At 35.8% G+C, this 18,352-nt stretch overlaps 1 protein-coding gene and 1 non-coding gene across 2 annotated transcripts in view; one reads left to right on the top strand and one right to left on the bottom strand.

The window, feature by feature from the left end:
• Positions 1–518: 518 nt before the first annotated feature.
• Positions 519–612, bottom strand: TRNAI-UAU (transfer RNA isoleucine (anticodon UAU)). Its single transcript has 2 exons — positions 575–612; positions 519–554 (listed from the first exon to the last, which is right to left on the bottom strand). It is a non-coding gene; the product is annotated as a tRNA-Ile (tRNA).
• A 2,780-nt stretch (positions 613–3,392) lies between these two features.
• HAAO (3-hydroxyanthranilate 3,4-dioxygenase) overlaps positions 3,393–18,352 on the top strand; it is a 34,385-nt gene continuing 19,425 nt past the window's right edge. Inside the window, exons 1-3 of the mRNA XM_026695387.2 lie at positions 3,393–3,594; positions 5,313–5,391; positions 15,332–15,415. Coding sequence (XP_026551172.1) covers positions 3,512–3,594; positions 5,313–5,391; positions 15,332–15,415 — 246 coding nt within the window. The 5' untranslated portion in view covers positions 3,393–3,511. The remainder of the gene's footprint in view (positions 3,595–5,312; positions 5,392–15,331; positions 15,416–18,352) is intronic.

An 18,352-nucleotide genomic window follows, 5' to 3' on the forward strand; every position in this document is an offset into this window, starting at 1 on the left:
TACCCTGTGTTATTATTTTAACTATTCTTGTAACAATTGTAAATGAACATACAAGGTCATTTTAATTCTAGGATTTCACTGGGGGAAAATTCATTATTCAATATGGGTTTAATTTTTCCATTGACATGTTCAACCTAAAATTGGAATCTAGCTATGAGATCCTATGTAATGTCTTGTTTAAAAAACAGTTAGGTGTATTAAAATTAAAATTAAACCACATAAATTAAAAATGAAATTAAACCACATAAGTATTTCTGCTCTGGAATAATGAATATGAAATACTGAAAACATATTGGTTCTTAAACGCAACTACTGTAAAAAGATTCACTTAACAGTAACTTGCAGTTTGATAAGCAGTTTTAAAGTTAGTGCCTCTGCATCTGAATTACTGCAATTCTCATGGCTTGTTGTTGGCCTGGTAGCTGTCCGCGGAGAATGAATCGGTGAAAGCACGTAGCAAGCGAGCTGCAGATAAATGCACGGAAATATCCCAAAAGCGAACGGTCCCAAAAGACTTGTGCTCCAGGTGAGGCTCGAACTCACAACCTCGGCATTGCTCTGCTGTGTACTGCTGTATAAGTACCGCGCGCTAACCGATTGCGCCACTGGAGCCCTGACATCAACTCTTCCCGAACGCTTTATCAAGGACTCAACCGCAGCGGACGCCATTTCAACGCGCTTTCTTTCTTTTTCGTTTCTGTCTGTTTCTCTTTTTACTCTAAATGTCCGGGCTACAAGAAATCCCGCACCAGAGGCGCAGAAGCAACGAGTTCCATTTCTTGCCGGCCGACTAGCTTTCTCTCTCCCCTTCCTCAACCGTCGCTTTGTTTTAGCGGAGACGGCTGTTACTAGGCCGTGGCGCGGCCGTGACGCTGCGAGACTCCATTGCAACGGGAGTGGGTGGGGATTGGGGCCTGTAATTGACCACTATCTCCCCGGTAGGAGAAGAGCAGGACGCGAAGTAGACCCTAAAGACGTGCCGGCCGATGGGACGGGCGCTGAAGTAGAAGCTTGAGGGGACTTGTGTCTTTTGGGGGGGAACGGGTGGAAGTCGTGGTCGAGAAAGGCAAGGGGATAAAAAAATTCCGCTGAGGAATGAGAAGAATTGGGGTTCTCCCCATCTAGCCGGCACGGAATACCTAGAGGGGCGCTGTCTTTTGCTCATGATCGGCATCGACTGCTCTCGTTCCAGCGTCTTTGGGTTGGTGCGTTAGGATCGTTCCCTGGTCTGAGTACATTATCGTAGGCGGAACAAAGGAAACGAGACTGAACTGTCTCTCAGATTAGAAATTTCTTTCAGTTGGAAAATAACAACGGAAACTTTTGTCCCTCAAGATGCCCAAGAAATTAAAAAGTGTATCTATGGTTCACCCTATGTGTATCTCCTTATATCTTTTAACAATATAAAACATAATATAGGCATATTTGGCAGAAAAGCGAGTATTGATAATTCAAACTGTTAATAGGGTATATCATCTTCTTCAGATCCATAATTCAGCTTTTAAAAGCACACAGCAAAAGGGGAGGCTTCCTTTGCTTACAGACATTCAAGCCCAAACAGTTGTCAAAAAAGTTTACCAAGGAAGTTTACCACACCCTTTAATTTTGAGAGGGTTACTGAAGCACTTATGCTGATAATCTCTAGTGCAGTCAGCCTTATTACTGTGAAATGATGCCATTTACTACTAACTCAGAGCAAATTGCTCTATGAATTGCAGTTTTACACTCAAAATTTACTGTATAAACAAAAACACTAAATTCTTAAAGCTTGATCTAAAAGCAAAGTCAGTGAAGACCAGACACTGCTGCTATAAGAGCCAGGGAGCAAGTAATTGAAATCATATTGTCAATAATCAGTGGGGAAATAGAAAAAATCAAATTAATTCTATTTTAGAATCATCTTGGTCTTATTAGGTGGATGTGGGACCACCTGGGAGAATCAGATAGACCAGAAAAGTGGGGGGATCCTAGAAACAAAAGGAAATATGCTTCCATAATACTGCCAAAAATTGCATTGATTTAGTCACTTGGAGTCAAGGTTGGTTTGAGAATAACTTTTGTTATATGTGTATTTATTGCTGAAGCATTAACACTTTGCTTTTTTACAACTCTCCAAGGTTTCCCAAGAGATATAGGCCAAAAATAAGTATGGGAGGAATTAATAACTGTTTCATATGCATAATGTACTTGTCATCTTTTCATGGTGAAATGCCATCTTGGTCTCCTGTCTGCCTCTTCATAGAAAACAATGTATAATTTTTTTTTCTATGGATGATAGTTTATCTCTTCTATAAACTTGGTTTACCTGTCATATTTGAGTAAGCTTATAACAAAAAGGTGTAGTAACTGCAGTATGTTCTGCAACTCAAACTGATCTATTTAACAATCACATCAGTCAAAACAATAACAATAACTTTTGGATCTTTCTGCTATTTGGATTCATTAATTTAATTGTAAGGAGAACGAATAAGGGAGTGAAGTAACCAGGAGTGACAGGAAAAGGATAGTAGATGCAACGTGGTACTTATGGGGAAACACTTGTCTATGCTGTACAACAGTAGTGTCAAACTCACATTGTCACGGCAGCATCACATGACATATTGGGACTTTCCCCCCCTTTCCTAAATCGGGCAGGGATGGGACCAGCATGTGACACATCTAGCCCGCGGGCCGCGAGTTTGGTGGGCCCTGCTCTACAAACTATTTCTTCTGCATTTGCAATCAAATGTGACTTTGCAGTGTCAACCAAAGTGACCATGAAACCTCAAAGCAAGAGGCTTGCTTGGTTGTAATGAAAACTTCTGGGTACATTCTAGGATGATAGAGGATCCATCATAACAAATCAAACTATAATGATAATCATTTTTAGTAGCTTCCAATAATTTTATCCTGTGTTACTTATTTAATTTTGTTTTAACAAGTTAGTGCCAATTACTGTAAATGTTTCCATAATCATGTTCTATAAATGTTTCTATAATCATGTTCTGTAAAGTCAGCTGTAATATTTTGTAAAGCAAGATTTCTTTACTTACATAAAATCTAAATTTTATTGGTATGCTTTTTTTTATCAGAAAATATATATTATACACACATACACACAAGTTCTAGAAAGCTATATTTGATAGAAATAAAAATTGATTTTAAAAACATTTTATCTTGAAATGTCATGTTATACATAGGCCAGATATTAATAATGTAATTATGTGTGAGAGTGAATAGACAACATAAAAATAATTCACCCTACCAATGCATTCTCTTTATTAAAATTAAACAAATTTCTGTGAGGAAGATAACTAAGACATACGGTACTTTTTCATGTGTGAGTTGATCATTGGCTAAACTGGAGAATGCCCTTCAGCTAAGTAATCTTTGGATCTTAAACTCATCAGCTGAGGAGAGTGCACTGTCATACACCCAATTCATTCCAATTATACAGAGACACTCATTTGCATATAAAACAGTTGCCAGACCTAGTAAGTTCCTGTAAATTGGAGCATATTGCTATCAAGTCATGGAGGACACACTTGTGAATGTAAAGAAATGGGTAGAAGAAAACAAAGATGCTTTCCTGCCGCCAGTATGCAATAAGCTTATGTAAGTGAAGGGTACTATTACTACTACTACTACTACTATTAATTTTTCAAAGATTTGTACAAGTCAAGGATAAAGTTGTTTCTGACAACGCTTTGGTCTCTTGCTAAGCTAGCCTAATGGTTGCTTTATATTTGGAAATTTATCAATAAATAAATGATAACTCTGGATTCTAATTTAAACAAAAACCCATAGCAATCATTCTAGATCTAGAAGTACTGTTTTAATCTAGAAGCTATTGGCATTTTTCATATCAAAATAGTCTGTAGATTGTACAAGTTTATAAGTAAAGTATCCATGCATCTAGACTTACACATTTAGATATGATGATGCAAAAGTTATTCTTAATTGAAGTTCTAGAACAAAACTGCCCTTAACATAAAGAATCCTGACAATTATTTAGCTCCAAATCTAAGTTTTCTGTAACTCTTTTCCAACTATTTGTTAGAAAAGTTATAATCTAGAATGGGGTATGAAGAAGATGATAAGGGGGTATTTGAAAGATAAAAAAACAAAAAGGACATCTGGAAGCAAAAGTTACAAGCTTTTCCTGCCTAAAACTTACATTTTGTCTCCTTTTTTTCTATTCTTGCACAGCTTACATATTTATTTTAAACAATAACAGAGTGTGCTGTATAAAAATCTAATTCATGTACTCATCAATCTGTTACATTTATTGTCATATTATCAGTTAAATCAGTTTATTTAATGGGAGAAAAAGTAGGAAATTAAATTAGTATATATTGTCTAAAGATCTAATCAAACAATAATACTTCCAGGACAAATTAATATGCAAAACAACTGTTTTTCAGGGAATCACTAAAGCAACCACACACACATACATACCTCTTACGTTGCAACTTTGTATTCTGATCATAAGCATGTATCATTTTCTAAAAAGATATATAATATTGGTTCCAACAAACAAAACAATATTTTTTGCTGAATTAATGGAATGTTTAACTTATAGATGTTGCCATAAGCATTTGTGCACTACAGATTCTTACCCTTGAGTTGACAGTAACTGCTGTTTGGTTTGGACAACATAGTTAACTAGTTAATCAAAAACAGACACGTAAGCTTCCCAAGTCCATACAATTATGCCAAAAAAGTTAGTGGCACAAAAAATGCATAAACCAGAAGAAGCATAGGAATGTTATAGCAAAAATATGGATATTTTGCATTCTAACTGAATGAGCTTCCAATGGGAATTCAATCTAGGTTGAATTTTGCTTGTAGATTGCATGATTATCTCATCTTCACTTACCTGCTTCTGTTCTCTCAATAAGGATAATACCCCATTAATGCTCAATAGACTAATACAAAAGGAACAAAATATGGTAGGTAAACTTGAAGATGTCTTTCTTCCGAAGAAACTTAAAAGCAAAGAATCACATATTGCAAGTATTGTTTTTTCCAATTGTCCATGAAAAGAAACTTCAGGATGGAAGTTACTTCTGATTTGAATGGAGCAATGCACCATTAGTAAACAAAAAACAAAAAACCTCACATTCTTCACTTTTCTGCAGTTTTTAAATACTTGAATCTTTTTATGCCTTAATTTTTCAATGTTTTTATGTGATTGCTGCTGTCTATGGTTATTAACATTAAGGCAAAATACATTTACTGTTATGTGCCACTTTTTTCTTTGCTATGACAAAGAGACAGCAATGCGTATGAAATATTTAAAAAGTTGATGCTTAAAAAATACTGTTCTGCAGGCATCACCGACAGCTCAATATAATGTTTGTTGGTGGACCAAACCAACGGAAAGATTACCATATTGAAGAAGGAGAAGAGGTAATGAAGTGGTTTGGATTTATCTCTTGGTTGTGCATAATTTTTAAAGCTTAATGTTCTTCCCTATAAGATTAGAAAAAGCTTTTCTTTTTCATTAGAAAAATATAAATTAAAAAGTTCTACAGGATGAACTACACAGCTTGAATGTGGCTAAAATAATTCCAAATATTTCACATTAAAGAAACAGTAAGCAAATTATTTACTCTCAACTTCATAATGGAAATTTTATCTGGCTTGGTCTGAAAGATTCCAGAGACAAAGAAAATGACAGTAGTAGATGACTATTAATCAATGAGGTTTTTTATTACAAAAAAGTTCAAGTTACCATATAGTATGCTTTCCTGTCTTATCAAAACCATTGTGAGATAGGTAAAATAAAATACTGTACTGCTTAATTCTAAGTAACTGGGGAATTTTAAAGATTTTATGTCCCTGATTTTAAGCATATTTTTTCCCATTACAGAAGCAGTAGCCTATATTGTTTTGTTTTATATAAATTTGTTACAGTAGACATGTTAGTAGATCGTGGTAGTTTACAGAATCAAACAATAATGAGCTTCTTTAAAGACTGGATTTTCTTGTTTTTTCCCCTGAGGCAAGAGAAAATTCTGGAGAGCTTTCACTGGGAAATATATTCTTTCATCAATCTCTTCAATTTACTTGGGCGCCATGTTCAAAATGTTCAGTTCAGCAGAGTCATTCTTCAAATAATTCAGATTTTTTTAAAAAATCATTTGCAGTTTTGAATATTTGCTCTTTTGCATGTTATTCTTTTCATTGCTTTTGTAATCCTATTTCCCCATAATCCCACATGCTGCCAACAGCTTCACATTATTTATGATCTCTTGTAGCAGCTCAGTCAGACAGTTTATAGCTCAACAATTTTGGGGGATAAAGAAAAGAATGCAATCTCTCTCTAATTCTGACAAAGAAGTTCCTATTAGCTCATGTACATGTCCTTTCTAAATATGTACTTCAAATGTTTATTTTATCATTAGTCATACAGTGTCTGACAGAAATCAGAAATCATCCCAATATAAAATGGGATTAAAATTAGTTAAATGATTAGTTAAATGATTAGTTAAAATGCATATAATATAAATACCCATAATATCCCATGATTTGCATAAAATAACATAATGGCAGCCATAATTTGTATTGTATTCATCAGGAGCTCTCAGCTGCTAAGATGTCTTAAAAGGCTTAGGCCTTCAGAACATGTTTGGCTTCAGGGACAGAAGCCACAAAGGGAAAGAGATAAAGAGACAAAGCTTAAAAAGTACATGTAGAACTCCAAGACTGCCTTTGCACCCTTTCCCATCTTGAATCATGATGTAGAGTAACCAAGATTGATCCTTTGTCCCTTCAGGTTTCTTTTGATATTGTGATAAAAAAAATTCTATGTGCTATCCCACTTTGTCAAATCAGCATAATTGCTAGCTCAATCTTTTTCTTATGACTAATTCTAAAAATCTATATTGGAATTCTGTGTATGTATAAAGTTCAGTCATATCCTTCATTCAGTATGCTGTAATACAGTCTCCATTATGTTTGAAGTATGGATATGAGGTCCATGTTTACTACTTCTAAATGAAGATGATGTGGGATGGCAAGTCTTTTTTTTTTATATACTGATACTGGTAGTACTGTAATGATTGATTCCAATTCGTGCTAGTTTTAAAAAGCTATTCTGATTAAATATGAAGTGTTATCAAGGAACATCATTTAAAAGTAACCTTTTATTTACAGAATGCTGATATATGAGCTAGATGACAGAAAATTAGCTAAAATATTCTATAGATCTCCCTAGCAATTCTATTTCTATCAAAAGAAAGAAAGTCAGCTGTCTGGCTTTAATTATTTAATTATTAATTATTTAATAATAATGTCAGTTTAATTATTCTACTGGTAATAATATAGATTTCAATGGCAGCTTAAAACATGAATGTGTTTCTGGAAGAAGCTTTGGGTATGTAGATTCCATTATTTGATGACTCTAGAAATGGTTAACACGGGTAGAATTCTTTAGCATGTTCAATATCTTGTTTCAGATTAAAGTCAAGAAGGGCACTTGGGCTATTGTCACAAATAAGCAAATAATGCTTTAGGAATTATTACTTTTCCGGTATTGCTTCAGCAATGTAAACAATAAAACAGCTGGAAGTTAGATGCTTGGAGGTAATGCATAGGTGCAAAATCATGACTAGTGACATGAGAGGCAAAGAACTATGAAACTTATTCTTAAAAGGAAGCAAATTGCTGCTTTGGGCCAGGAGGACTGTCCTGTTTGCATTTGTTCCTTCCTTCACCAATATTGGCATCCCTCTTCAGTTGCTGGGCAGCAATTGATAACAGTATTCTCTTGCAGACTGCTTCATCTGATTTGCAGTCAAAAGTGATTCCTTAAATCAAATTGTCATTAGGCACAGAATAAAAGGAAGCAGCTCATCATACATTGTATGCAAAGTCTTTTCTGGCTGCTGTTTCTTAACCCATTGGCATCAATAAGTATCTATTTCATGTTAAAAAAATAACAAAACAAATAGATAATAGGTAAAGCCACCAGTAATATTTAGATTTGCTTGTTTTAGAATAGAGAATTCAGAGAAAAGCAGAAATGAAAACTATTGCTTATATATCTTGCTCATATGCTTATTATGAAAATCTGAATAGCTATTATAGAATAAGTAGAGTTGGATTAGACCATCTTTCACATCTTTGGTGTGATTCAGTTACATTATATTCCATCTCACCAATTAGTGAGATGGGAATTATGAAATACTGTGTACAAACCAACACATCTGCAGGAGTCCAAATTGGGAAAAGTTTATATGTAGATAGTCCTCAATTTATAACTGTTCATTTAACAATGATTCACAGTTATGATGGCCAGAAAGTGACTATGACCCATCCTTGGAGCTTATTGCTCCAGTCCAGTGCACCACTTCCATAGTCATATGTTTGCAATTTGGGTATTTGGCAACCAAATCTGGCAACCAATACTACAGTTGCAGAAACTTAAGGTCATAATTCATTACCTTCTCAGATGATTTCCATCAAGTAAAGTCAATTGGAGAAGGAGGATTCACTTAATCACCATACTAAAAATTGTCTTAAAGTTGGTCCAGGCACATGATTACTCAGCAACTGCATATCTTAGCAACCAAAATTTCAGTTCCAGTTGTGCTCATCAGTCAAGAACTACCTGTACAGAAGATCAACTGTATACAGATCCAGCAGGTGACTGATACATTCATCATATGCCTGTACATTAAGCACATATTTATCCAGAAATCTCCCATCATTAAAGATTAAACTAAAATAATGTTATTTTTATTAGTGTCAGACAGATTATTACAGAGGTTGGATTGCCAAAAGTCTGTGGTAACATTTCTTATTCATTATTGCACATTCTTAATAATTGAAGCTACTTATTTGAATAGCTGAAACTCAGCAAAATGCTTGCCAAATCAGATTTAGTAACTCAATATGTTATCCTGGCTAGCCAGATGGTTAGTTATTTTTTAAGCAATAAACAAATAAACAGAATCAAGCATTTAGCATTTCTAAAACATGATTTGCCTGCAATTTTCTGTGTGTCCCGTAGATGTCAGTATATTTCTTTCTATTCCTTGAATTCTTTAAAAATATAAATCAGTGCAATAATGAAATTTAAGACTAAAATTGAATGTTAAATTAAACATTTACAACAAAGACAGAACGTTACACAGGGATTTAAGAAGTATAAAGGACATAAACATCTAGGCTAATTAAATTTCATCACAAATAGGTCAATCCTCATGAAATCTTCATAAGCAGAAAAAAATAGATCGGTTAAGTTCAAAGTATGTTTACTTTTTCTAAAGTGGATATGAGAAGCCAACTCTTACAATTACAGCACTTCTATATAACAAAATGACCAGAAATCTGGTCTTGTACACAGCCATTTTATTTATTTATTTATTCATTCACTATTTTTATTGCTTAGATTTTTATCTTACCTTTATTATTCTTTATAATTAGGTCAAGATAGCAAACTTACCTAATATTACTCCCTCCTCCTATTTTCCCCACAATTCCCCATTTTGAATGACTTACCAATCTATACAATTCATCTACATGTCTAATCTTTCACCATTTATAACTTGCTCATTCACTCTGTTTTCTCTATCAAACTATCTTCAAATCATACAATCTATGTAACATTTGACATAGTTTAGGTTTTTTTATTAACAACACAGCATCCAAAAGTACAGGTGTATTGATTTCTCCAACTAATACACACCTCATGTCATAAGCATTCCTGATTATCCATAAATGCTCTTCAACCTCCAAGGGACATCATCCAACCTAAGCAAGAAGAGATAACCATCCCCACATGGTTCCTTCTACTTTGATTTAGGAACTGATAGTCCAGATTTTAGCTTTTTTTCAGTGGTTTTGGTTTAAAATGAGAGTCTGGAATATTACACTGACACATCTATAGTCTGACCCTTTTCAAATTTCTCCAGGAAATCTGGAACAAAAATTAGCAGCAGTTGGCATTCAATAATAGCTGTATTCACATATCCATTAATGTTGAATCTATTCATTTTTCCATTCATCCTAGAAGAAATCATAAATATATTCATAAAGAAGTATTTTTATTAAATCCTCTATCTTATGATATAAGGCCGATATTCAATTATCAGTAAAATTAAAATATACAATAAAGTATAAAACAACAGAAAATCACCAACTACAGCAATAAAAAGTACCAAATAACAAATAACACACCTCAACAAATTTAAGAGGAACCATTTTAAAATATTCATGCCAACAGGTTTATACTATATAAGAACATTTTAAAACACTGCCACCAGACATACCCATTTTAGGTTGTTGTACAATTGGGTCACCATAAGAAAAAAAAATCCTCTTTCCTTGTAATCCATATAATTCATTCTTCCTTTATGGACCAGTTTTCCTCCAGTTAACTCTGTGTTAATGTTACATTTTCCTCTAAATTTGTTGTTTAAGTATCTATTTTGATTAAATGAGTTTTTTTTACTATAATTAATTTTTAGTTTCAAACATTCAAAAAAAATGTATTGACAATGATTTAAAGGTTTGCATTCTCCTGAATTTATGTACAGTATAATTGGATTTGAATTACAATTATTAATTCCTGTGGTCTTGTTGCAACAGAAATATAAAGAATATGACTAAAACACAGCAGTAAACCGTGGAGTTCTATGACTTGAAAGGCAATCATCTTGAAAGTAAAATATATGAACTTATAATGTGTACAGTATTATTTATAATAAAAATAAGAGAAAACATTCACTACCAAACATAAAGAAAGACTGAGCATTGGTGAAATGAATTTGCACCACAAATTTACCTAGAGGTTGACAATTTGACATAAAATGAAAGATATGCCAGGTCAGTTTTCAGTTTGGAAACATTTTAAACCTATTTTCGGGGGGAGAGGAGGAAAATGTATTTACATTGCAAATTTGAAACTCGGTCCAAAAACTTCATCCTTAAGAATAAACAGGAATTTCAGTCTTACCATCTTCTGTTCCCAAATTAAACTGATTATTCGAAACAGTGATTCAGCTATGCATAAAACAGATTAAAACACAAAAAAGCATTAGCATAGATATATTCTAGTTTATTATATTATAATCAGCTTTTCATTCATCATGGCATCTCCCTCCTGAAGATATAGAAGAACTATGAAACTTATTCTTAAAAGGAATTGTTTGAGTAGAACAATTTGGTTATTGGCCCTGCCTCCCTTTCTATGCATCAGTGAAGTTGTGTTCCTGGCTCCACTTCAGCTGGTTATAAATAAATACAATCTCAATAATTTACTCAGTGGAGAAAGTAAACTTGCATGCAAAAGTTATATTGGACTACTATAAATAATTTCATATATCAGCTTTGTTCGGGTATTTTCCCACGTCATTATAGTTGTGTTTTAAAGTTGTAGCAACGTTTCGGCAGAATCCCATCTGCCATCATCAGGCTTCTGTGTAGTGTTCGTCTGTGAGTCAGACTTTCATAGCCGTTTCAGTTTTAAATTTGGGGCTAGCCTACTGCTGTGCCAGAATGTTTTTTTTCTTCATCCTGATTGATTGGAAGTCTTGGTCTGTGTTTATTGATCTTGGAGTTTGCTGTGTTCTGCTTGATTGGTGTTTCTAACATCTTCTGTCTGTTTTGTAGCTTTTTTTGTCTTGATTGGCTGGCAACATTGTGTTTCCTGTATTGGAGGCTTTTAGTGCGGCTTGGCTCCAAGTAATGGATGGCTGTCATTTATTAGGAAGCTAGGTTTCATCTGGGTGCCTGGCTGGGGTGTGTTTGAGCTGGAGGTATCAAGGCGGGGTGGGGGGGTCTGTGTGCCCAGGTGTTTGCCTGGCTTGTGGTGTGGAGATTTTTTTGTTTGTGAGTGCAGGCTTCCAAATAATTGACTGGTAGAATCATCTCTTCTATTCATGCTTTCAGGTCTTTTTTCAATCTCTATGGCTTCTCTGATAATTCTGTGGCTGGGGATTTCTATAGTGGCTAGGGTTTTGGTGCCATTGAAGTTGATGCTATGACCTGTGGCTTTCATGTGTTGGACTAGTGAGGAATTGCGTTCCAGCTTTTTTACTGCATTTTTGTGTTCATCCAGGCGGGTACTTATTCTTCTATTGGTCTGTCCAATGTATGTGGCGGGCATGATGCACAGGGGACTTCGTATATGCCTTGGTTTTCCAGGTCAATTTTATCTTTGGGATTTCTTAGGATGGCTGCTATTTTTCTGTCTGTTTTGAAGGCAGTCTTGATGTGATGCCTGTGTAGTATCTTACTGATTTTGTCTGTAGTAACTCTTATGTAGGGCAGGACAGCTGTTCCATAGGTCTGTTCATCTTCTAGGTCTCCATTATGTCTCAGTGTGTTTTTGTGGATCAAGCCAGTGATTTTGCTTTTGTGGAAGCTGTTAGCTGTCAGTTCTTTAGTAAAGGTGCATAGTTCAGTTTTTATGTGTGTCTTGTCTGCCAGGCATTTGGTTCTGGCAATTAGTGTTTTGGCCACAGAGTTTATCTGTGCTGGGTGGTGGTGAGATTGGGTGCTGAGGTAGTGGTTGGTGTGTGTTTTCTTCTGGTGTATGGTGTGTCCTAGTGTGCCATCTGTTTTTTTGTAGATTAGTACATCTAGGAATGGTAGTTGTTTGTTTGTTTCTGTTTCCATGGTGAATTCGATTTTGGGGTGTGTGCTGCTTAGGTGTGTTAGGAAATTGTTTAGGTTTTCTTTTCCATGGGGCCAAATAACAAATGTGTCATTGATGTATCTTAACCATAGTTTGGGTTTGTGGGTGGCATTGGCTAGGGCTCTGGATTCGAATTCTTCCATGAACAGGTTTGCAATGATGGGTGACAGTGGTGATCCCATAGGGGCTCCTTCAATTTGCTTGTATCTTTGTCCTTTATATATGAAATATGTGTTGGCTAAGCAGTGTTCTGGTAGTTCCATGAGGTGTTTGGGCAGTTAGTATTTATTTTTGATGATTTCGAGAGTTTCTTTTATCGGGACTTGAGTGATTAGTGAAAGTCCCGATAAAAGAAACATTGCTACAACTTTAAAAGCACAACTATAATGACATGGGAAAATACCCGAACAAAGCTGAATACCATACATATAAATACCTGTGAAAACTTAAGAAAACATATACATATAATATACATATACATATATGTTATGTCTCACCTTTCCAATGAGGATGGAAAGTCCACAACTCTGACAAAATACAGGCAGGCAAGAAGATTCAGTAGTTATAGAGTTAATTCTTTGAAGCAGGCAGTGTTCTTGGCAGTATCACACACGCTGCCTGCCACGTCCGACAAGATAACAGGAACATAAATCACAAAGGCTTTCAATAAACAGAATACACCGAAGCTCCACAGAAAAACGCACACTTTGTCCCGTATGGAGCTCTCAGAGAAAACACACCCACTTTTATCCCCTATAGGGTGTGTCAATCACTCAGCTCAGTCTCTGATTCGTCGCCGCTTCCTGCGTTGCAGCTCACACTTTTTCCTGCGACATTGTCTAGCATCAAGCCAGTATTCGTCTACTTGATTCTCTGTTAGAGGCTGCTCTGATATGCCCTCCTCCTTCTCCTGATTAGCTTCAGGCTTTCCCTCAGTTATCTGCCAACACCTGAGGCACAATCAGGGAGGAAGGCATTGCCGAAGAGGAAGGTCCTGGGGAGAAAGGCATTCCCAATTCCTCCTCTTCCCCATCGTCTGAGTCTTCTTCCTCTAACAATGTAGTCTCAAGCCTCAGAGCCACAGCACATATACATATATATATATATACATATACATATTCATAGATTTTCACAGGTACAGGTATGTAGGTCTCAGTGTGTTTGGGTCTTTTCCTGTGTAAGATTAAAAATATCTTGACAATATTTCAGCGAGGTCCCACTTGCCATCCTCAGGCTGGTGTTTTCTGCTTTGTGCCAGTGCAGGCAGTGTGTGATCGGAGCTGCCGTCTCTCTATAAATACTGGGGGTTTGCTGGTATGCTGGTGTGCTGGGCTGGTTGGCTGTGCTGCTGCCTCTTGATTGGTTGATGGAGTTGATGTTGGTATAATGGGCTGTGTGATGGCCTTGTGAGTTTTGTTGTGGAGATATCCTGGATCTTGTGCTGTAATCTCTTGGGTCGTTGGTTTTGTAGTGATCCTTTTTCCATTAGCCTCCTGTGTTTTAATGGCTTGGGTAATGGATTGTGTGATGGCCTTGCGAGTTCTTTTGTTGTGGTATCCCGGATCCTGCGTTGTGATCTCCTGAGTTGTTTGTGTTTTGATCTCTTTTCCATTAGCCTCCTGTGTTGTAACGGCTTGGGTAATGGGTTGTGAGTAAAACCTTGTGAGTTTTATTGCTGTGGTATCCTTGGTCTTGTGCTGTGATTTCCTGGGTCGTTTGCTGTGTTGCAACTTCTTGAGTTCTTGTGGTGTAATTTCTTGAGTTTTCTGGTGCAATATCCTGGGTGGCTGTGATGTAGCATTCTGGGTTTTGGTCTGGCTTCGAGTTTGGGGTCTGGGTCTATGTTCTTGGCATGTGTCAGCTTGTTTGGTTTTGGGTTCGGGGGGTGCGACAGATGGCGAAGCAGCCGTGGTCTGGTTCCTGGATGGTGGTTGTCTTCGTTTATAGGTTGGGTTTGGGCCTGGGTCTGATGAATGGGATTGGTGACCCAGGAGATCACAATGCATACATACATATACATATACATATACATATACATATACATATACATATACATATACATATATACATACATACATACATACATACATACATACATACATACATATATATATATATATATATATATATATATATATATTACAAATCTTATATGTTTCATTTTGCACAAAGACAAAAATTTAAAAAATAAATGTTTTTCCTGATTCCATATATTTATAGAATAACATGTACATTATGTGCTACTTTACTTATCTGATCCCATAACCCCCAGTTTCCCATTGGATCATCCTCATGTTGGAAAAAAAAAATAGAATTGAACTCTACATAGATATTCTGAGGGAAGACCCATCTTGCAATTGCTTCCAGAATCTCATTTGGACTATATAAACTTGGACTATATAATAGGCTGCACATTTTGCTAAAGAAGTTTGATAGAGCATGCACTGTTAAAAATGATTCCCATTTCACTATGTCACAACAAACAACTTGAGAAGAGCTTGAAGTGGGCTTTCTGTGATATTATATAGAATACAATATAGAACAATAAGGTGAGCCAGGTTCATAGTATAAATGATATTTCCAGGAGCCATAAAATTTGCTCTAGCCAAAAGAACTCCAGAAATGACTGTTCATGAACTTAGGCTACAATGTATTAAAACATTGACATGTTTTTAATCTAATTTTTTCCTCCTTCCTACACAGTTGTTTTACCAGCTGCAGGGAGACATGTGCCTGAAGATAATAGAAAATGGAAAACACAAGGACATCCACATTAAAGAAGGAGAGGTAGATAGGTTTGTGCATAAACTAGCAAGCAAGTATCAGGCTGTAATTCTGCTATATTTCTCTGTTTTGGTATACATTATTTTCATATAATAATTTATTTAATAATTACATGCGACAGTTCAGTAGATTTTCCACTTCCCATTTTGGTAGCACATCATGCAAAAAAAGAAAAAAGAAAAACCTGAAAAATGTTAGTCTATATTATTACTGTTGTTATCATTATTGTGATGCTACATCATGATATAATTTTAATTAGCTATTATAAGAATTATTTCACAAGTGCTATTACAAAGATAACAGAAGAGCTGAAAGTAGTAAAGCTAAAATCAGTACTTAGACCATTCAGAATCATTATATAAACCCTGAGGAGATTTTTCAAGAAAAAAAAATGTTTTCAATAAAAGATTGGACAAGTATTTGTTCAGGATATTATAAGGTCTCCTACCTTGGATAGCGGTTCTACCGGAAGGCTTCCATCTTCTACCCCTCTGATTCTTTAATTCTGACTCTGACGGTGGGCAAAGTCTTTCATCTCAACATTGATAGAAGAAAAGAACTAAAATGTAAACCCCTGGTGAAAACATATATATGTCTAATGTATGTTCTTCAGTAGGCAGATCTCCTGTATAAATATATGTGTGAAATTTATCTAGCCATGTCATGTCTGTGAAACTTCTCTCATAAGAAAGTTCAGAACACAGGTCTAATGTCTGGAGACCTGGCAGATTTGAGAGAGGCTGGGAGAAGAATGAAATGGAGAACAAACTTAAATAATCAAGAAATAGTAGGCAAGCCCATTGGCAACATAACCCATAAAAAGCAATTTAGCATTTCAAATTATTCAGAGACTCTGTCCCATGAGCTCACTATAAAAGAGAGTGGGGAGTCCCTTTTACGGTTTCCAAGTTTCTGTATTTACTTTTCCAGGTTTCTGTTTCTGTATTTACTCCAGGCAATCTTTAAAGAAATCTGTGTAGTTTTTCTTCTTTGATCTCATCCAACTGCTTGATGGGAGAGTTGAGATTTATTGCCATGCCTGGTATGTGAACTCTTTCATCAGGTATCCTTCATTCTGTACCTGTGGGTTTAATTTCTTTTTCCTATGTAAATAATTTGGACATGCTGTCTTCTGTCCGTTATCACAGTTTTCCAGGTGCTTATAGATCTCATTATGATTTTATCTACAGCTTCCTAATTATTGATGTCATTCTAATATAATTCTAGGTCCCCAGATTCTCATCCCACTCTTCTTTGATTATATTTTCTGTCCTCCAATCCTCTGGACTTCATCAGTTGCAAATATAATATATAAGGTTCCTCCAGCCCATCAATTAATTCCCATAATACTCTTAGATACACTTCTTTTGAATATATCCATGGAAGCTCCCCCCCCCCCCCATTCTTAGTGTATTCTGACCTTTTGTTTTCCATATGACCCCTCTACAATGCTGGGTTACCCTATATGTATGGTGACCCAACTCTTTCTGTCCTACATTTTCCTTTTTTATTTTCACATCTTCACTAAACATTTAGAGTTTATTTGTTGGCTTAAATTTTCTTCCATTTTCTTTTTTTATTGGATTTTTTACAATAGTTCAACAAGCATTTCTTTTGAATTAATGATAGATGTTGGATAGTTTATTAGATTACTTTATAGGAGCATTTCCGCTTTTCTAAAGGTACAGGTCTTATCTGAGGTTGTTACTTCAGAAATTTAGTCCTCTGAAGGACTAAAATACTGAGTCTCCTCAGTATTAATTTTAAAGCCTTTTCAAGCAGTGGCATTTTACTAGTACTTATGAACTACAACTAATTTCGTGCCAATAACCTGTCAATTACACAATTCAATATGGTCCCAGAAACCCACTATTATCATTTTCAAGGCTTGCAGTATTATCTTCTTTCCCTTCTTCTTCCATGTACAACAGGATGAATGTGAATAATGGTTGAGTAGCCATGGTGTTAATTTTTAATTCTTTGGCAATATCATTCACCCCACTTGGATTTGTAGGAAGGAATAAGTCTTCAAATTGTTCTGTCATGATTGTAAACCATAGATCTGCCAGATACCTTTTCAAAGCTTATGGATGAGGTCAGTAGACAGCTTCTCCTATTTTGTAATGAGTTGTAAATTGCTTACAGATTCCCAGTTGAAAATATGGCTGAATCTGTCCATATGTTGTGAAATTAAGGAGTTTTCATCATGCCTTCTGATTGCTAGTTGGTATTCATGGATGCGCTCTGCTAGATTTCTACCTGTTTGTCCTACATAGTGATTGTTACATTCCTTACACTGCATATTGTATCTGACTCCTGTTTTTTTTTTTTCCTTCTGGGGCTGCTGGGCCTTTTGGTTTACTCGGATGTTTTGGAGGGATTTAGTTGGCATGTGTGCTATGGCAGGGGTCGCCAACCTTTTGGATCTCAGGGGCCACCAAACTCATAATTTTAAATCCCGGGGACAACTAATATGATTTTTGACTGACAGTGGCTTGCTAACGTTGGAGGGAGGGAGGGAGGGAGAGAGAGAGAGAGATATCTGATTTAACTTCTCTCTCCCTCTCCCTTCTCTCTCACACACACACATACACACACACACACACAGAAGCAGGGGTGGGATTCAAATTTCTTAACCATTTCTGTGGGCATGGCCTAATTTGTGGGTATGGCTAGGTGGGCAAGTGACTGGCTGGGCATGGCTTGTATGTAAATATTATAAATATTGATGTAAATATTGATTTTTTTATTTAAAAAGGAGCAACTTTTACCCAAAATCAGGCAAAGCGGGCAGGCAGATTGAGTTGCTCACAGAATCACAGATTCATTCAGAGATCTGTGATTCTTCCATCGGCTACCTGAGTCTGTCACATAAAATTTGCTTGCAAGCAAACTGACAAAAATAACTCACAACACACCATGTATGTAAATATTGATTTT

Source organism: Pseudonaja textilis, chromosome 1, assembly GCF_049901715.1.
Source record: "Pseudonaja textilis isolate UNSWEBS1 chromosome 1, rPseTex1.2, whole genome shotgun sequence".
In the NCBI taxonomy this organism is placed as follows: Eukaryota; Metazoa; Chordata; class Lepidosauria; order Squamata; family Elapidae; genus Pseudonaja; species Pseudonaja textilis.